Source organism: Lissotriton vulgaris, chromosome 1_1 (assembly GCF_964263255.1).
Source record: "Lissotriton vulgaris chromosome 1_1, aLisVul1.2, whole genome shotgun sequence".
Lineage (NCBI taxonomy): Eukaryota > Metazoa > Chordata > Amphibia > Caudata > Salamandridae > Lissotriton > Lissotriton vulgaris.
Genome location: NC_141685.1, coordinates 740,289,006 through 740,308,112, shown reverse-complemented (window position 1 = coordinate 740,308,112; position 19,107 = coordinate 740,289,006). Strand labels below are relative to the sequence as shown.

Here is a 19,107-nt window from a genome sequence, read left to right as displayed (position 1 = left end):
GCTCATCTCAAGACCTCAGGAGTGACAGTCAGCTAAGCCAATGGCAGGGCCTCACTATAACACTCAAACACACACCATGTTGGCTTATGGGGGGTCTACCACATAACATCTGTATCCACTCTAAATCAAACTAAGTCCCAAAGAGACTGGCCATGTTATACGCCCTGCTCTGTTAGTCGCACCATGTATGTGAACAATGCACAATCAAAGAACAGTGGCAGTAGTAACCAGTGCTGACCCACAAAAATATGGTACTGCAGGCGCCACAGTGAACATTTCTTAGTTGAGAGCATGATCAACCTAAGAGCAGACGAAAAGAAGGATATGGATCAGGAGCAGAGAAATTTAAGAGCCTCATCTGTATTCATTTATGTGCGTGTCTGACATTGGGTCGCCGTAATAAACATTGTTGGTTTCTGGAAGCTACATCTAGTGTTAAGGACTGCCAAATGTGTATGTTGGTCCCCATCATAAGGGTTTTATCGCTGCCACAACTGTCTCTGTTCCTGGCATAATAATAATGCCAATAGCATAATAAAGGTAATCTTTGACCATTTTGGTAATTTTTAGGTCTCGTTGATCAAAAAGGGAGGGAGAGAGAGGCTAAGGCTAGGTTCGGCCTCTTGAATCCTAAAGTATAGCACTATGGGCCAGATGTAGGTAGCCCTTTACCGATCGGAATCGGCCGAAAATACCGATTTTCTGCCGTTTCCGATCGGTAAAGGGCTAGGGAGATGTAGGTGCACATATTCGGTAAATTTACCGAATCGTTATTATTACCGAATCGGTAATAAGTACCGATTCGGTAATAATTACCGAATCGGTAATATTTACCGTTTCGGTAATATTTACCGATTCGGTAAAATTACCGAAAATGCTATGTGGGTAGCCAATTTTCCATTGGCACATGGCTTACAGAATCGGTATTTTACCATGGAATACAAATCCATGGTAAAATACCGATTCCTGTGTACATGCACATCTGTGCATGTACACATGTGCCATGTGACAGACAGACGTGCCCTTAGGGCATGTCTGTGTGCCACATTGCACACATGCCCGTTTTGGGGGTGCTAGAGGGTGTCAAAGTGACACCCCCATCACCCTTGTGAATTCATTAATTACCGATTCGGTAAATACCGAATCGGTAATGCCTAATCATTCCTATGGGCTTCAAAGCCCATAGGAATGAATGGGCATTACCGATTCGGTATTTACCGAATCGGTAATTAATGAATTGTTAAGGATTCGGTAACGAATCCAGATGTTGAGACCTACATCCCATTTACCGATTTTGAAATACCGAATCGGTAAAATTCGGTATTTCAAAATCGGTAAATGGGATTTACCTACATCAGGCCCTATAACCCATAATGAATGGATTGTGAGAACCTAGCCTGTGGAAAAATAATAGCAGGTTTTCCCAAATTGGGTACGCCTTCTTTGGAAAAGAAAATTCTTTTCTTTAGTCCCCTCACTCACCAGAGTTTGCCCTTAGGTGACATACTTCATCATTGGGGCCATCCCAAGCATCTACTGCTTGGGGCGTGCTGCGACTTGCGAAGGATACGTAGGAGCACTTTATGGTGAGACTATGTGTGGTGCGGTGTATGGTGGTGGAGTGGTGATTAGTGTGTGTTAAAAATACCTAGCTAGTAAGCCAACACATTTATTTTTGCTCTAGTTGGCATATTAAAAAAGTGGTTAGATATAGGAATTAGATCAATAATGTGGTCAAAGTCCTATCTATCTTGTCGACATGTTTCTAGGTGTCCTCTACACCTTTTCTTCAGGACAACATGGGGGCCAGCCCTATGTGTGCCACTCCGGTGATAAACCTAGAATAAGGTTAAGAAATAAATAGATAGACACACCTAATGTGTGTATCTATCAGGTATACATATGGTTAATGTTGTATCTGTATTTAGGAAGAAAAATAGATATGAAAATTAGTACATGGTGGCAGGCCAAGTTAAAATACATTGGTTGATCCTTGTGGTTTGTGCCTATGGAGTGAACTTGTTTAGGTTGCACACTTACAAGAAGACAAACACAACATGTAACATATAACATCGTTCCTGTCTTGGTTTGGACAGTGGATAAACATACTTAGTCATTACAGTAATATGCCCCATGGTCCGCCTGGGTGGAAGGGCCTGTAGACTCTGAGGGGTCAGAAAACAATAGTATGCCAGACTTGTAATTAGAATTCATTAGGGATGCATTAGAATTTGTTTGACTTTTTAAGGCTTTTTTTAGGTTGTCTAGAAAAAAGGTTTAATATACAGAAAGCAATCCTCCTCGTAATACCTCCCCCTGAATGCGTGGTGTTTCTAATATCGAAGAAACGGGGTCATGATATGCTCAGAGGTAAAAAATACGATATTTCTTTGTCAACCATAGATGTTCCGACTGATTTCAGAAAGCGTTAGCGCTGCGATTATGCTCGTTGCGAGCAAGAGAATTGAACATGGAATGCTGCGTTGTTTCTAAATGTGGGGATATCTATCCATTTTATTAGGCATTTCCTTACGTTTTTAAGTCTCGGCTAGCGAAGGCGGCGCTTGCGCAGTCTCGCTGGCGAGATTTTATGTCTTAGAGTATGGGGGCTTAAACCCGCCCCTCTTCTCCATTGGCTGGCTTCCAAAACGGAGGCCAGCCATTGGACAAGACAGGCGTCTCTCCGTTTAAGCCCCGTCTTTTTCGGATTGAGGGGTGTGTTTTTCTTTTCTTTCTCTCCTCTTCCCATTGGGTGAAATTTTACATTCCAGCCAATGGGAAGAGGAGAGAATGAAAAACACGCCCCAGTCCAAAAATGACGGGGCTTTTCGGAGAGCCATTTTTGCAGGACCTCGGAGAAAGATGGTGTGCTTCTCGCTGGTTCCTCCCCTACCCCAGTCCTCCATGACGCAGAACCGCTCGAGGGCCCGAGACCGGAGACCCATCCCTCTCCCCCCCCCCTCTTGAAGCAGGGACTAAACCATATCCTCGCAATCTTGGCAGTATCTGCACACGAGCCCTGCAGGGGCCGCCACGCTCGTGAGGCTATTCCTGCCTTTCCACCTCACTTGGAAGGCTCCATATGAGCCCGGAACTCTCCCTCTGCTTCGGGGAGTCCTCAGGTGTTTACCGCGTCACAGTGACTTCACAATGCAGGGAACACGGAGGCTGACTGACCTGGGTACAGTACGGACACTGTTGATTTTGCTGCTAGGTGTCACTAAATGCTTTTTTGCAGCGAGACCTAGATTGCCGCAAGATGGCGGCCCTGGAAGGAACTTGCCGTTAAACTCTCCTACAGGGAAACTCTCCTGTCCCTGTGCCGTGACCTCAGCTCACGGTGCCCGTCCGGGGTTTTGGACCTGCCAGATCGTCAATCTGTCATCGGCACACTGCGGAGGGGCTGGGTTCCGCGCTCGCTCTTCTGCACATCAGGACGGTCAGCCGCCATTCCAGGATCCGACTCCTTGAGTTGAGGTGAAGGCGCTGCGGCCCCTGTCTGTTCCGGCGGCTAGGGGACGAGAAGCACTCTGAGAGAGCTGAGAGTTGCAGACTTGCACACAACGCGCACGCACATAGCGTACACTTACTGCTGTTATCCTGTTGTTCCCTGTGGGGCCTGGGACTCTCCCGCCTCCGTGAACGCAGCCTCAGTGGTCCGAACTAATGCTGGGATATATCCATTTACTTGGAGCCCTCTCGTTGCCAGTGCGGGGCTCCCGTGGTTAAGGGAGAGCCCCACAGACGCCCCTGGTGCAGCCCGACGGCGGAGGGGGCGGGAGGCAAATTGCCGGTGCCTGCCCCCACCGTGGGAGAAGCAAGGGAGAACGTCCGAGTCCTCCGCCTCAACCGGTGAGTGCTCGCTTTTCTTGCCTCTGTTGCCTCGTTGTGATTGTTTTTCTGCCCCTCCGTTCCCTCGTTGTGATTGTTTTCTGCCCTCTGTTCCCTTGTTGTGATTGTTTTTCTGCCCTCTGTTCCCTCGTTGTCAGTGTTCCCTCGTGGTGATTCAGCCCTCTGTTCCCTTGTTGTGATTCTGCCCTCTGTTCCCTCGTTGTGATTCTGCCCTCTGTTCCCTCGTTGTGATTCTGCCCTCTGTTCCCTCGTTGTGACTCTGCCCTCTGTTCCCTCGTTGTGATTGTTTTTCTGCCCTCTGTTCCCTCGTTGTTATGTCTGTGTGTGTGTGTGGCTCTGTCTGTGTGTGTGGCTCTGTGTGTGTGTGTGGCTCTGTGTGGGTAGCTTTTTTTTGTAGGTGGCTCTATGTGTGGGTGGCTCTGTCTGTGTGAGGGTGGCTCTGTGTGTGTGTGTAGGTGGCTCTGTGTGGGTGGCTCTATGTGAATGACTCTGTGTGGGTGGCTCTGTGTGTGGTTGCAAATGCAATAGGTCTCGCATTTGCGAGCGATTAAGCTATTGACATAGTAAATGACTAGGCCATTTATTTATATGTTTTAAAAACAAACACATAAATAAAAATAGTGTCATGAGCAATGCCAATAGCTCTAACTTTCACAATGCCGAGACCATTGCATTGTAAATGCTTGTTACCTGTGCGTTGTTGGGCTCTGTGTGTGTTGGGCTCTGTGTGTGTCTGTGTGTGTGGCTCTGTCTGTCTGTGTGTGGGGGGCTCTGTCTGTGTGTGTGGCTCTGTCTGTGTGTGTGTGTGTGGCTCTGTCTGTCTGTGTGTGTGGCTCTGTGTGTGTGTGGCTCTGTCTGTGTGTGGGGCTGTGTGTGTGTGTGTGGCTCTGCGTGTGTGTGTGTGGCTCTGTGTGTGTGTGTGGCTCTGTTTGTGTGTGTGTAGGTGGCTCTGTGTGGGTGGCTCTGTGTTTGTGTGGGTGGCTCTATGTGAATGACTCTGTGTGGGTGGCTCTGTGTGTGGGTGCAAATGCAATAGGTATCGCATTTGCGAGCGATTAAGCTATTGATGCGAGCGATTAAGCTATTGGCATTGTAAATGACAATGCCATTTATTTATATGGTTTAAAAACAAACACATAAATAAAAATAATGTCATGCCAATAGCTCTAACTTTAACAATGCTGGGACCATTGCATTGTAAATGCTTGTTACCTGTGCAAAGGCTCGTTTTGCGCTAAGTTATATCTAATGGCGATTAGCTTTAAGCATTCTATTCTCACTTGTTTCTCATTTACATGTGAAAAAGGAGTTACATGTGCAAACCGGGGATCGCTGGTGTGTATCTCGTCCAGCATCTGCCCAAAGGAAAAGGTGGTCAGGGTCTGATACAAAGATTAAGGTACACTTACTTAGCTCGGCAGCCCTCCGTCTTTTAGAATCTATTAGGACCAACGTACCTCAACAGATGACTCAGCTTCTACACCCCCACCCGCCAGCTCCGCTCTGCCGACCTCGCCCTCGCTACAGCCCCCCGCTTCCGAAGAGCGATCTCAGGCGGCAGATCGTTCTCCCACCTCGCCGCAAAGACCTGGAACACCCTCCCCATCCACCTACGTCAGACCCAAGACCTGCTGACCTTCAGAAAACTCCTCAAGACCTGGCTTTTCGAGCAGTAGCAGCATTCCCCACCCCAGCGCCTTGAGACCATCACGGGTGAGTAGTGCGCTTTACCAATGATATGATTGATTGATTAGTCCCAGGTGCGACCACATCCTAGTGTGTCCGAGTCGCGGGGCCATTTTGAGTATTTTGGGTTGTGATTCCGGCAGACCACGTGGTGTTTGGAAAAACACTAGTGCGCGTAGGCTGTGTATGACATATTGCGGTCGCCATTTCTCTCACTGACCGTGGTGCGTTCTAGGCTCAACTAACGCCTGATAATAGTGTAGATATTCGCCATATATACAATAATTTTATCGCCTACCATGGGAGTCTAATTTGAAAATTCTTTTGGGCTGTATTATACGGGGATCGAACCCACTCTTTCTTGGATGAACTTAGGCAGCCATTTTGGGTTGGGTAGCTGGAGGGATGTTCAATTCTACAGTTTGCACCTAGTATAGTGGCTGTAGGTGGAGTCTAGTGTTGTAGGCTCTATATTAATTCTTGAAAAAGTTGGGCAGGTCTCACCTATGCAGCATGCGCTCTTTCTCTCGAGACATAAAGTATCTACAGTATGGGCTTTCAGCACACCCATCTGTTTTAATCCATTCTTTCACAAGCCTTTCAAAATTCCTTTGTTTTAATTGGTGAATAGTTTTTTCATTTGTCCCTCCTTTTGCTGTTTTAGTCACGCCCTAGAGACTGACCCTGTTACACGGATCACTTAACTATCAGCCATATATGTTAGTTTCGGTGCAGTACTTTTTCTTTCTGAACGTGCTCAGCCGAGGCTGCAAATCATGTCCTTATCACGACAATCATATCTTTTATCTCACAAGCGCTTTTTCAGCAGAGGCTATGTTGTTTTTCACTCTATAACATTTTTGGCTTCATTAGCTCAAACTCCCAAACTTTAAATAATATACTTACTTAATAGAAGTTTAGTCTAAGTAGACAGCCGACAGTAGGGGTCATCCTATTTACATTGAGCTTTTGACAGTATGATTATTTGGGTATGATTAAAGGGGTCAAGATGCTGTTATTGCTCTATTTTATGAAAATGGAAGCAGCTTTAAGTTGCACAACTTTTGAGGCTTTCTTTTAGGTTTCAATTGTTGGTGAAATAAAACCAATATCAAGGGATGCCTCCTTGTGCTCTCCAAACGCGGCATGTAATGTGATGTTATTTAACAATATATCCTGCAAGTTGACAGTGAAACACCACCTCAGCACCACTGCAGAAGCAGCCCAGCACCAGTCAACATCACTCAGCAACACTTCAGAAGCACCACTGCAGCACCACCTGAGCATTACTCAGCAGCACCTGAGCACCACCACACCAGTACAGCACCACCGGAACACCACCTCATCACCACCTCAGCATCACATCAGCATCAGTACAGCCAGCAGCACCTCATTACCTACCAGTGCAGCAGCACCTCACTACCAGCGCAGCACTACCTCGGCATCAGTGCAGCACCAGAACAACATCACTAAGCGGCACCACAGCATCACTCAGCACTACCTCAGCACCACCTCAGCACCAGCGCAGCTTCTCCTCAGCATCACTCAACCCCAGCACAGCACCACCTCAGCATCAGCTCAGCACCACCTCCTCATTTGTGCACCACCACCAGCGCAGCTCTAACTCAGCCCCTTTGCAGCCCCTCCACAGCATCAGTGCTGCACACACCCAGCACCAGCGTAGCACCCCTTTAGCAGCAACTCAGCACCAATGCAGCACAACTTCAGCATTAGTGCAGCAACAGTGCATCACCTCAGTACAAGCCCAGCACAACTCAGTACCACCTAAGTACCAGAAGAGATTTTCCTGAATGTGAGAAGTTAGCCTGGCATATGATGTCCACTAGTTCTAGTGGGCACCTTGCACCGGTCTAATCGACCCTTATTGATGGTGGTTGTAAAGTCAACCTTATAGAAGGCTATCCTAGTGTTAGCATGGACCAGCAGTCATCAGGCTAAGACTTCAGAGAGCGCATAAAGCATGTTGTTTTACCAATTATAATCCCTTGAGTACCAAATGAAAGCACACCACACAAGGTATATATCAAATAAATATATATATATTTATTCTAAACACAACCCCTCTGCACTCTTTATGAGGTCAGAGGTAAAAGTACAATACAAGTTACTTAATTGGCATACGATAAGTTGCACAGTATACGTTTTGCCCTAGGGGCCTCACAAACCATATGCTAAAATAGTGGTATAAGAACCACGTGAGAATTAGAAAACAGGCCTGGGGCCTGTGGAATCGCTGGGGCTACTCTAAACAACCAAAGGTTAGGAAGTAGGAGGCCCACGGGAGACGAGTGCAGTGTCTAAACACAGCTGTGGGTTACCATTGACTTTCTATGGGAAACAAGCAAGTTACAATTTTACAATTTAAGGATACTTCCGGAAGGACTATGATGGAACCCTTTAAGACTTAGACACTAGGAGAGCCAATACCCTAGAAACTACCAGAGTACTTGTGGTACCTCAACCACGGAAGCCAGGTGCATAGATGTCTTTTGGTGTCGGGTTTCGTCATCGATTTCAATGGAGAGCTGCAAAGAAGTGCTACAGGCGACCAGAGGAAAAGTGTCCATGTGGAACCAAGGGTGGATCGAAGATCTGAAGAACCTGAAAGCAGAGGAGACAAAGTCTGGGTCACTTGTCAGTGACCAGGGCGGCGATAGAAAGATGCCACCAGATGTCGGGTGATTTCAAATGAAAAGGTAAAGTTTGTCTCTTCAGCCACGAGGACCAGGAGGCATCGACGACGACCAGGAGCTGGATTCGAGCTGTCCCACGAAGGATCTAGTTGACTGCGGTGTCGGCATCCGGATTAGACCCAACAAGCCTTGGCAAACGCACCCCACGCAGGATGTCGAGATTGGCTTCGGTGCAGACCAGCAAGGTCTGTGGCGCTTCTCCTCTGTAGGGAAACTGGAACAAGCCTGGAGCAACCAGGAAAGCAAGTTAGATTCAAAAGAAAGTCTTTGGAGGGCTCACTAGCCAACGGACTAGGAACCGCGAAGACGCGTCCAGCTGAAATGCAAAAGCGGGACCAACGGGACACTCGTGAAGTGGGGGCCTCTGAGCTTCGGTGCAATTGGTGCTCGTGTCTGGGGCTTCAAGCACCCCAATGCACAACTTCGAGATACCTCGTGAAGTGAGTGCAGCTTGCAAAATGCAAGATGTCCAGGAGTTCGGGTCCCAGTTCTCTTGTGTCCGCCACGGGTCTCAGCTTTGCTGTGAGGGAAGGTTGGGGTCAGAGATGTCTGGAAGTCCGTGTCCTGTGTCGCAGATTCTTCGGGATCCGGCGGGAGCCTCGAAAATGCAGACCGGCAAAGTTGCTGTTGGTGCCTGTTTGAACAGGGTGGTCACTCCTTGACCACAAGGGAGATGTCTTCCGTCTTCCAGTCGAAATGGAATGTCAAAGGTCCAGGATTTATGTTTTAGAGTTTCGTCCAGGGTAATCTAAAGTCCCAGGTACTGGGTTCCTATACTTATACTAAGTTTAGGGGCTGGACTACCTTTAAGGTCCCTCCTATGGGTGGACCTGGGAAGGGGGTGGTTACACCCCTTTCTCTTTGTCCAGTTTCGCGACAGAATTGGGGCAGAGTGCTCCAGCAACCGGTTTGAACTGGGAAATGCATGGAGCACCTAGTGTGCCCCAGGCAGTGTCTGGAAAGCATTTACTGAATGCAGCCCTCCCTGCCCCAATACACAAAAACCTATCTGGGGAGGTGCCAGCACCTCCCTGGACAGGAAACCTATTGTCCAAGCCTCCCCTGTCGGAGTTTTGTCCAGAAGCAGGAGGGCAGCAGCATCCATTTTGTGATGCTGAAGCTCTGTTTAACTTTAACCGGGTTTACCAGTAACTACATGTCTTCTCCCTCTAGAAGGGTGGAATGATACCCACGCTGCCAGAACTGGCGGGGGTAGTATTCCAAAGTGTTTAACACCTTACACAACATGTTTTGATAAAGCCAAACCAAAGTTAGCATTAACCCCGAGGATAATAATGCACTTAAGAGTATATGGTATGGCTATATCATAGAACAGCTATAAGGAGATGGTTCCGAAAGCTGCAGAGGGGCTCCGCTCATGCTAGGGCACCCTCTCACATAAAACCAATCACTCTACTCCAGGATTGTCGAGGTCTGTTTTAGGAGTGGCTTATAGGTGTATATGTGTCAATATAGGTATATAGATATAAGTATACTTTATCTAAGTAAGGGGTGATTACACCACCTTACCCAGGCTGTATGAACAGACCTGTGGTGTCAGTTTGGAAGGCAAACCAGGGGTGGCAGAATACATGCTGCAGCCCCTGGTAGGCCTAGGGTGCAACTATGCCCTGGGTACCTAGGGTACACTATACAGGGGCTCACAAAGGTGACCCAGTAACCAATCTGGTATGCACCTAAAGTACATGGAGTCCATTTTATAGAGAAAGCAGATAGACTGGGGCCCTGAATTGCAGGGTCGCATGCCAACTAAGTCGAAAACCAGCAAAACACCAGGAAAAAAAAGTGGGGGTAACCATATAGTCAGATATTCACCTTCCTACACTGAGCAGCACTAAAGCATCACTCAGCACCACCCCAGTATCACTCAGCACCACCTGAGTACCACCACCTCAGCACCAGTGCAGCACCCCTCCAGCATCATTGCAGCATCACCTCAGCACCACCACATCATCAGCACAGCACCATCTCAGCATCAGCACAACACCTCATTATCATTAGTGCACCACCACCAGTGAAGCACCAACCCAGCATCAGTGCAGCACCAGCTCAGCATCAGCACAGACCACCTCCACATCAGTGAACCACCAACAGCGCAGCCCCACTGCAACACCAGCCTCAGTGTCGCATCACCACATCACAGCTCCAACTCAGCACCACCTGAGCACTAGCCCAGCACCACTACAGCATCAGCACCACCTCAGCATCAGCGCAGCACCACCACAGCAACAGGACAGCACCATCTCAACATCAGCACAGCACCACCTCCTCATCAGTGCCCCACCATGAGTGCAGCACCACCTCAGCATCAGCACAGCACCACCTCAGCACCAGCACACCACCTCAACATCAGCACAACACCATCTCAGCATCAGCACAGCACCACCTTAGCACCAGTGCATCCCCATCTCAGCACTAATGTAGAACCACCTCACAATTAGTGTACCATCATCTCAGCACAGCACCAACTCTGCATCACTCACCACCAACTGAGCACCTGACCAGGACCACCTGATCACCAGTGCAGCACCACCATCACAGCATCACTCAGCACCAGCGCAGCATCACCTCAGCATCAGTGCAGCACCATCACCTCAGCATGTCTCAGCACCACGACATCACTAAGCACCAGCATAGCATCACTCAGCACTACCTCAGCACAAGCATAGCATCTCCTCAGCATCACTCAACAGCACCACCTCCGCATCAGTGCAACACCACCAGTGCAGCACAAACTCAGCACCAGAGCAGCACCACCTCAGCACCAATGCACCACCACTTCAGCATTAGCACAGCATCACCCGAGCATCAGTGCAGCAATAATTCAACATCACTCAGTACCTGAGCACCAGAACAGCACCGTGTGAGTACTACCAAAGCATCCTCAGCACCATCTCAGCATCACTTAGCACCACCTCGGTATCAATCAGCATCACCTCCGCACAAGCACACCACCACCTCAGCACAACCTCAGTATCACTCAGCACAACTTCAGCATCAGTGCAGAACCACCTCAACATCAGCACAGCACCATCTCAGCATCAGCACAGCATCACCTCTACATCAGTGCACCACCATCAGCGCAGCCCCACTTCAGCACCAGCGCAGCCCCATCGCAGCACCACCTCAGCATCAGCACAGCCCCAACTCAGCACCACTCCGCACAAGTGCAGGACCACCACCTCAGCATAACTCTGCACCACCTCAGCATGACTATGCACCACCTCAGCATGACTATGCACCACCTCAGCATGACTCAGCACCACCACAGCTTCACTCAGCACCAGCACAGCATCACTCAGCACCACCTTAACACCCGTGCAGCATCTCCTCAACATCACTCAATACCTCCACAGCACCAACTCTGCATAAGAACAGCACCACCTCTGCATCAGTGCATCACCACTAGCGCAGCACTAACTCAGCACCAGTGCAGCTCCTCCACAGCATCAGCGCAGCACCACCTTAGCACCAGCACATAACCACCTCAGCAGCAACTCAGCACCAACGCAGCACCACTTCAGCATCAGTGCAGCAACAACTCAGCATCACTCAGCACCACCAAAGCATCACTTAGCACCACCTCAGCATCACTCAGCACCACGTCAGTATCACTCAGCACCGCCTGAACACCAGTGCATTACCACTTCAGCACCAGCACCGTATCACTCAGCACCAATGCAGCACCACCTCAGCATCAGCGCAGCACCGCATCCACACAGGACTACCTGAGCACCACCACAGCACCACCTCAGCATCAGCACAGCACCATCTCAGCATCATCACAGCAACACCTCATCAGTGCACCACCAGTGCAGCACCAACTTAGCATCAGCGTAGCACCACCTCAACATCAGCCCAGCACCACCTCAGAATCAGTGCACCACCACTAGCACAGCCCTACATCAGCACCAGCGTAGCCCCACCTCAGCACCAGTGCAACCCCACCTCAGCAGCAATTCAACACCAACGCAGCACCACCTCAGCATCAGTGCACTATCACCACAGCACCAAATCATCATCACTCCGCACCACCTGAACACCAGCGCAAGACCACCTGAGCACCAGTGCAGCACCACCACCCCCGTATGACTCAGCACCACCTCAGCATGAGTCAGCACCGCTCAGCACCACCTCAGCATCACCTGAGCATCACCACAGTAACACCTCAGCATCCGCACAGCACCATCTCAGCATTAGCACAGCATCACCTCCTTATCAGCAGCACCACCTCAGCAATTAAGCACCAACGCAGCACCACTTGAGCAACAGCACAGCACCGCCTTAGAATAGCCCCAACTCAGCATCACTCATCACCAACTCAGCACCACCTGGGCACCAGTACAGCCCCACCACCTCAGCATGACTCAGCACCACAGCATTACTCAGTACTAAGAGCATCACTCAGCACCGACTCCGTATCACTCAGCATCACCTGAGCACCACCTCAGCATAAGTACAGCACCAGCTCAACATCAGCTGTAGAGGTGTTGCATGTAAATCATCAAATAATGTCAATACTTTGATTGATTCCTTCAAATTGACCGTTAATGATTACAAATGTACGTCTTGCACTATTTCTCTCGTTGATGTTTTTAATAGTGTGTGAAATAATTATTTGAATGGTTTTGAATTATATTATTGTGCTTTTAGATACATATGTATGAGCAAATTGTTGTACTACAAGATAAAAATCTGATTCTTTTTAATTGTTTTGCTCTTCCCTTTCAAGACTGGTGGAGTGGATTTTTTTAGTGCTTTATGGTGTGTGGAGAGAGAAAGGGAGAAATTGAATATAAGCTTTCCAAGAGTAATTTTACCTTGTTTAACCATTAACAGTACCCTGACTCTTGGAATAGAGGGGTCCATCTCAGTTTCCTTTATTTATTAGCTGCCATGATATCCTGGATGCCCACTGTGTATCAGAAATAGCCGTAATTATGCAAGAAGCGACCACTATTCTGTCAGCGATTGCGAAAGGTAGGCCAATCGTGCTCTTAATATTCCAGTGATGGCAGCCAGTATAGCACAACCAGACCAAAAATGACCAAAATAGTCAAGAATAACCTTTATTATGCTATTGGCACTATTATGCCATGAACAGACATAATTGTACCAGTAATAAAACTCGTATGATGGGGGCCATCATACACGTTTGGCAGTCCTTGACATTAGGCGTAGCTTTCCGGTAACAACACTTTATGAAAGAAGGACCCCATGCCAACCAGACAACCCCATTATTGAATGCAGATGAGACTCTTAATTTTCTCTGCTCTGGATCCATGCCCTACTTCCCTCACCTCTTCGGCTGACCCTGCTCCCAACTAAGACATGTTCACTCTGCCTCCTGCAATCCCACACTTTGGTGAGTCCGCACTGGTTACTACTGCCACTCTTCTTACATTGTGCACTGTTCACAAGTTTGGTGCGACTAACAGAGCAGGGCGTATAATCTCTATGGGACTTTGAGAGATGTAGACCCCATAAGCCAATACAGTGTGTGTTTGAGTGTTATCATGAGGCTCTGCCATTGGTTTGGCAGGCTGTCACTCCTAGGGTCTTGAGATGAGCAGTGTTGCCTTCTTTAATATCCACAGACTCTCTGAGACTGACTTGGCTTCACCTCTAAAAGCTACTTTGAGGGTGCTGGCGAGCTACTAGTAGCTTCCGAACTCCCAGTTAGCATCCTCTTCCCTAGAATAAACTTAGCAGAGATGTGGAAGATACAATGTCGATCTTGAGTTGACCGACACTGAAGAATACTTTAAACAAGCATTGGCAATCGGTCTCGCTTGTATGCGAATGTTAAAGAAGACGGACTGCTAAAACTCACGTTCGTATGAGTATCAACTGAAATTGTTTAAAGGTGTGTAGAAATTGACTAAATGTCTTTATTCAATCCAAACCTAATCATAGTTACAAACCAGTAGAGAGAAGACTAACCCTCCATGACTTTCAAATATTGATGTTTCTCTTCTATGAGTCAAATGATCAGGCGAAGGTGGCACTCAAAGCCACACTCCATTTCCATGTATTTATGAAAATGTATATATTGCCACAGTGAACAAGGAAAATATTCTTAAGTACAGGGCTTCCTAATAAATATCAGGCAACAAGTGATGATGAGGATGTTAGTGTACCTTATCTACCCCACTAACTAAGGAGAAAGCTATGAGTAGTTGTGTACGAATATGAGTCTGACCTCTTGGCTAGTAGAATCGCAGAAACATGTTGATGCCTGTAAGACAAGAAGGGTGACTTGTCCCCTCTTTGGGTTTTTAGCTATGGGCACATTTGGCATGAATACAGGTAGACACGCATTGACATTTGTAATAAATATGTTTGTAGGTACATATGAAAGCATTCGTCTTACAGTATCTCAAAAAAATATGACAGGGTCGTATTAATAAAGCAGTCTTACTAATGTAAAAAGGTTTTTAGGAGTCGGATGTAAAGCTATGGATTCGTTCAATAAAACATGCTCTCTGAATATATATTTGGAAACCAATTTTATGCCTAAATGCAGCACCCTCTCTATGGGAACTCAAGGTGAAATGAAGGGCAGGAGGGCAGTTAGAAAGTCCTATTTTGTCCCAATACAATAATATGGTTGGAGATACTTATGTGTAACTCTCCCCCCACCCCAAAATAAATATTTTTTTAAAGGGTCCATCCAGTGAAGTATGTCACAAGAGGGTGTACCTCCAGCCAGACGTCATTAAACAAAGACCATAACAGAACGCTTATTGTTGGAGTTTTTTATGATAAAAGATTGGGTGGAAGGACAGACTATACTTTTCAGTGGATGGCCACTCTAAGGTTCTCTGGTCTTTCACATATCTGGAGTAGAAAACAGCAACATCAGCAGCAGCCATATTGGTGTAGTGGCGACTTGACCGGGATATAAAGGTCAGTGCACCTAATATACAGGGACAGCCTAATGATTTTGGGGGCCCTCTCCCAAACATATTTTGGGGGCACCTGTTTGGAACAGTTTTGAATTCATGATCCAATTTCAGATCTTTCATGCCGTCTAATGCCAGGTCACTGACACTGCACAGGCACACTGGTCCAAATTCTAACTGTGTTTACATCTAATTTTCAGGAATAGTGGTTTGTTTTCAATATCGTAACATAGCCCCTGCTCACTAATATTACTGCAAATTATATCTATGACACCCTCCCATTTCTAATATGTGAGGTCTTGTTTTGCTTAAAAAGAAACTTTTTTAATGGATGTTGCATGAAACATCAAACAACATTTCTCTGCAAAATGACTGTAATAGACAATCACACAGCACCCACATAAAAAATAAACGAAATTAAAACGGTATTTAAAACAATCTGTTTAAGAATTAATCAAGGTCATGGGGCAAGACTATGCAGAACAGAGCTGGCTTTATCGGGGGGCCCCTGAAAGACTAGAGCCCCGGGTCAGGGCCCACTTTGCCCATGCCTTAAAAGGTCCAAAAGTAACACATAATAACTAATATATTAGTAATATATTAGTTATTATGTGTTACTTTTGTGACTATAAATATTACAAGTATACACAGCACTGCTGTGAATGTGATCGGAAGTATTGAACCCTTCTTTAGAGTCCTTATGCCAATAGTAGAAATATACCGTGTAGACAGCAAACCCACAGTGAAGTGCCGCCCTTGTCCCATTAACAGAATGCACTCGCAATGAGAAGTGAGTGTATTGCTCCACTAATAGTACATACACCTCTGAACAGTGTCATTAACTGTAAAGTAGTAAAGAACCGAAAAGAACTAACAGTGCAGCAGCTCTGCTGAGAAGTTGCAGTATTGTTCCAATAAAATGATTAGTCATGCTGCAAAACTGCAATACTGTCCCACTGAAATTATTTCAGCCTTGCTGCAAAGTTGCAGTACTGGCTATTAAAATGATCACAGCCATGCTGCAAAGTTGCAGAGCTGTCCATCAAAATTATTAAGGCCATGCTGCAAAGTTGCAGTACTGTCCATTAAAATCATCACAACCATGCTGCAAAGTTGCAGTACTGCATTAAAATTATTAAGGGCATGCTGCAAAGTTGCAGTACTGTCCATTAAAATCATCACAACCATGCTGCAAAGTTGCAGTACTGCATTAAAATTATTAAGGGCATGCTGCAAAGTTGCAGTACTGTTCATTCAAATCATTACAGCCATGCTGCACAGCTGCAGTACTGTCCAATGATTACAGACGTTCTGCAAAGTTTCAGTACAGTCCCTTCAAATGATCACCGCCTTGCTGAAAGGATCAGTACGGGTGCACATAACGCACACCGGCACTGCTGGGAATGTTGGGGTCGATTCATTAAAGGTATACCAGCACAATTGAGAAGTCCTGTTCCTGCCCTATGAAAAGATTTCAAGCCCTGCAGAGTGGTGCCGGTAACGGCATGTGCTGTGCCTCTGCCCTGACCCCACAGCCTGCTGTCTATTAAAGCGATGTTGTTCCAAAGGCAAATCACGCCTTTTGTTTCAAAGAACAGAAAGTGAAAAGCGCTACGCACCCCCATGTCGGCGCTTGGCGAAGTTCCTCGGGGTGCTCCTGGCGCTGCTCTTCCGGGCTGGGGTCCCGTGTCCGCCCCGGGGCGCTCCCGCCGCTCTGCCTCCTTCGTGGCCGGGGCCTGCCCTCACTCCTTCGGTGCAGCTGTGCTCTGCTGACTGGACTGCATACCAGGGCACCCAACCAAAAAATGTAAAAAAACACACACATCCACTCACCGCAGGCCCAGCTGACTATAAAAGGGTAAGCACATGGCACGGCGACTGAGGGGGCACGGCGCGCGACGGGTCCCCATGGCGACCGCTTCAGCCCGCGTGTGACAAAAGGGTGGGGGCAAGAGGGGCAAACAAGAGGAGGCGACACCCCATCCTGCCAGATGGTGCAAAGCTCCGAAAAAAATAACACCCAGCCCGGAGACTTCCTGTGGGAGGGGAGGGAGACGAGGAAAATGAGGGAGAGGGGAGGGAAAGTCTGGGAAACTTCTGACAGGGCTGGAGTTTAGAGGAGGGAGGGAGGGAGGAGTGAGGGGAGGCAAGACGCAGTCTCTCGGTGTGAGGGGGTGGAGGGCGCCTCGGCGTGAAGGAAAAGGGGAGAGCAAAGCAAGCGAAAGATAGTGTGGTGAAAGGAAGGGCCCCGTCTAGACTTCAGGTACTGGGCGGGTGGGTATCAGAGGGTTTATTGATGGAGAGTGTACCGGTGTACAGTGCTCCTCAGTGGAGGAGGGCGGGGGAGGAGGTTGGTGTATGTCTGGAGGGATGGGGGGAGTGTTGCTTGTATGGCGAGGGGGTGTGATGGATGTGTGGGGTGGAGTAAATGTTGCACCTATGGGGAGAGACAGGGGATTTGGGGTACGTATGTTTGGAGGAGAGGAGGTCCGTGTACGTTTTTGGAGAGGTGGGACAGATGGGCGGGAGGGGAGGCTTTGCTGTATGTATTGTATTGCAAAATTTTTCATAGCGCTTTCTTCCCCTGTGTCGGGCGCTGAAGCGCTTGCCTTCATGGCCAGCATGCTGCAGACTGCAGGGTGTGCTTTTGGAATGGTGCTGTCTTTGCTGTGATGAAATACAAAAGGTACCTGGCTGTTCCTATTCCAGGTGGACGTTTGGTGTTGGTGACACCCTTGCGTAATGATAGAACGCTTGGGTATCCAATTTGTTGGATATAATGGCCTCACACACCCTTGCAGGTGTCATGCTTCATCATCGGCAATGCTCCTCGTTGGGTCGGCGGGTCAATCCCCAACGGGCAACACCTCAAAGAGGGACTCTTTGGCGGAGATCTTTTTCCGACTGCCGTATGGGTGAAGTCGGGTGAGGGGCCAGTATTGTGTAGACGTTTATTGGAGGTTAAAATTGGGGTAAAGGGTACCAGGATCAGGTTTATTCTAGCGGTCCCTTACTCCAAGTTAAAAAAGAAGTAGAATAAACTCGAAGGGAAATAATGCTCCCTGGTGCGAGTCTAGACTAGTGAATAGATAAATAGGTCTTTGCTGTGATCCCAGGTGGGAAGCGTTCCATGTCCTGCTGGAGGACCAACAAGGGGCGGTTCTGTCATGTGGTGCAGCTCTTTAGTGTGAAGGGTGAATAAGTGACCGACAGATACACTGTTTATCGTTTTCAGTTATCTGGCAGCTTAGAGCTGGTCTGCAGGTCCCTTTAAGGTATTTCGTATGATCATATTGGATATAGTGACACTTCCCTTCGGATGCTCTGTGGATAACACAGAGTACCTTAAACATTGCTCTTCTAGCAATAGGTATCCAGTGAAGAGATTGCAGAACTGAAGTCATTTGTCTTGGATGAAGGCGGAGGAGCCTCACAGCAGCATTTTGGATGAGCTTTATTTTATTATTGTGAAATTGGGGGCACCGAGGTATAGCCTGTTGGGAGATTGAGTATAAGAATTGCTAGAAATGTTTGTTGGTATGCAAGGTGTGTAAATACATGTATGCAGTGTTTTCATTGTGAAAAGGGTGCTTATTTTGATCTTATTGACCGGTGGTATCAAGGACAGGTTGAAGACCATGGAAGGTCTTGAGTTCTTTGGGCCACATGGGGATAGACTGGTATTTTTGCCATTGTCGTGATCTTTGTTTTTGCAGTTTTCACCTCTCGGTGATTACCCTTTTGTCCATAAATTTATGGTGGGAAGGCAGTTGTCAAGATTTGAGTGGTAGGAAGGCAGTCGGGTTTGAGTAGTAGAGGTCTTCTGGGCCATCCATTTTCACATTGATTTGTGTGTCCCCTGTGTACGGGGCAGGGAGAATGATACGTTTATTTAGGTGAGGAGGGGAGGGTTGTAAGGATACAAGGAG

At 47.7% G+C, this 19,107-nt stretch overlaps 1 protein-coding gene across 1 annotated transcript in view; it reads right to left on the bottom strand.

Moving 5' to 3' along the window:
• Positions 1-17,187, bottom strand: part of KIAA1614 (KIAA1614 ortholog) — a 260,979-nt gene extending 243,792 nt beyond the window's left edge. Inside the window, exon 1 of the mRNA XM_086955481.1 lies at positions 16,798-17,187. Within this exon, the coding sequence (XP_086811607.1) occupies positions 16,798-17,003 (206 nt within the window). The 5' untranslated portion in view covers positions 17,004-17,187. The remainder of the gene's footprint in view (positions 1-16,797) is intronic.
• Between the last annotated feature and the right edge of the window lie 1,920 nt (positions 17,188-19,107).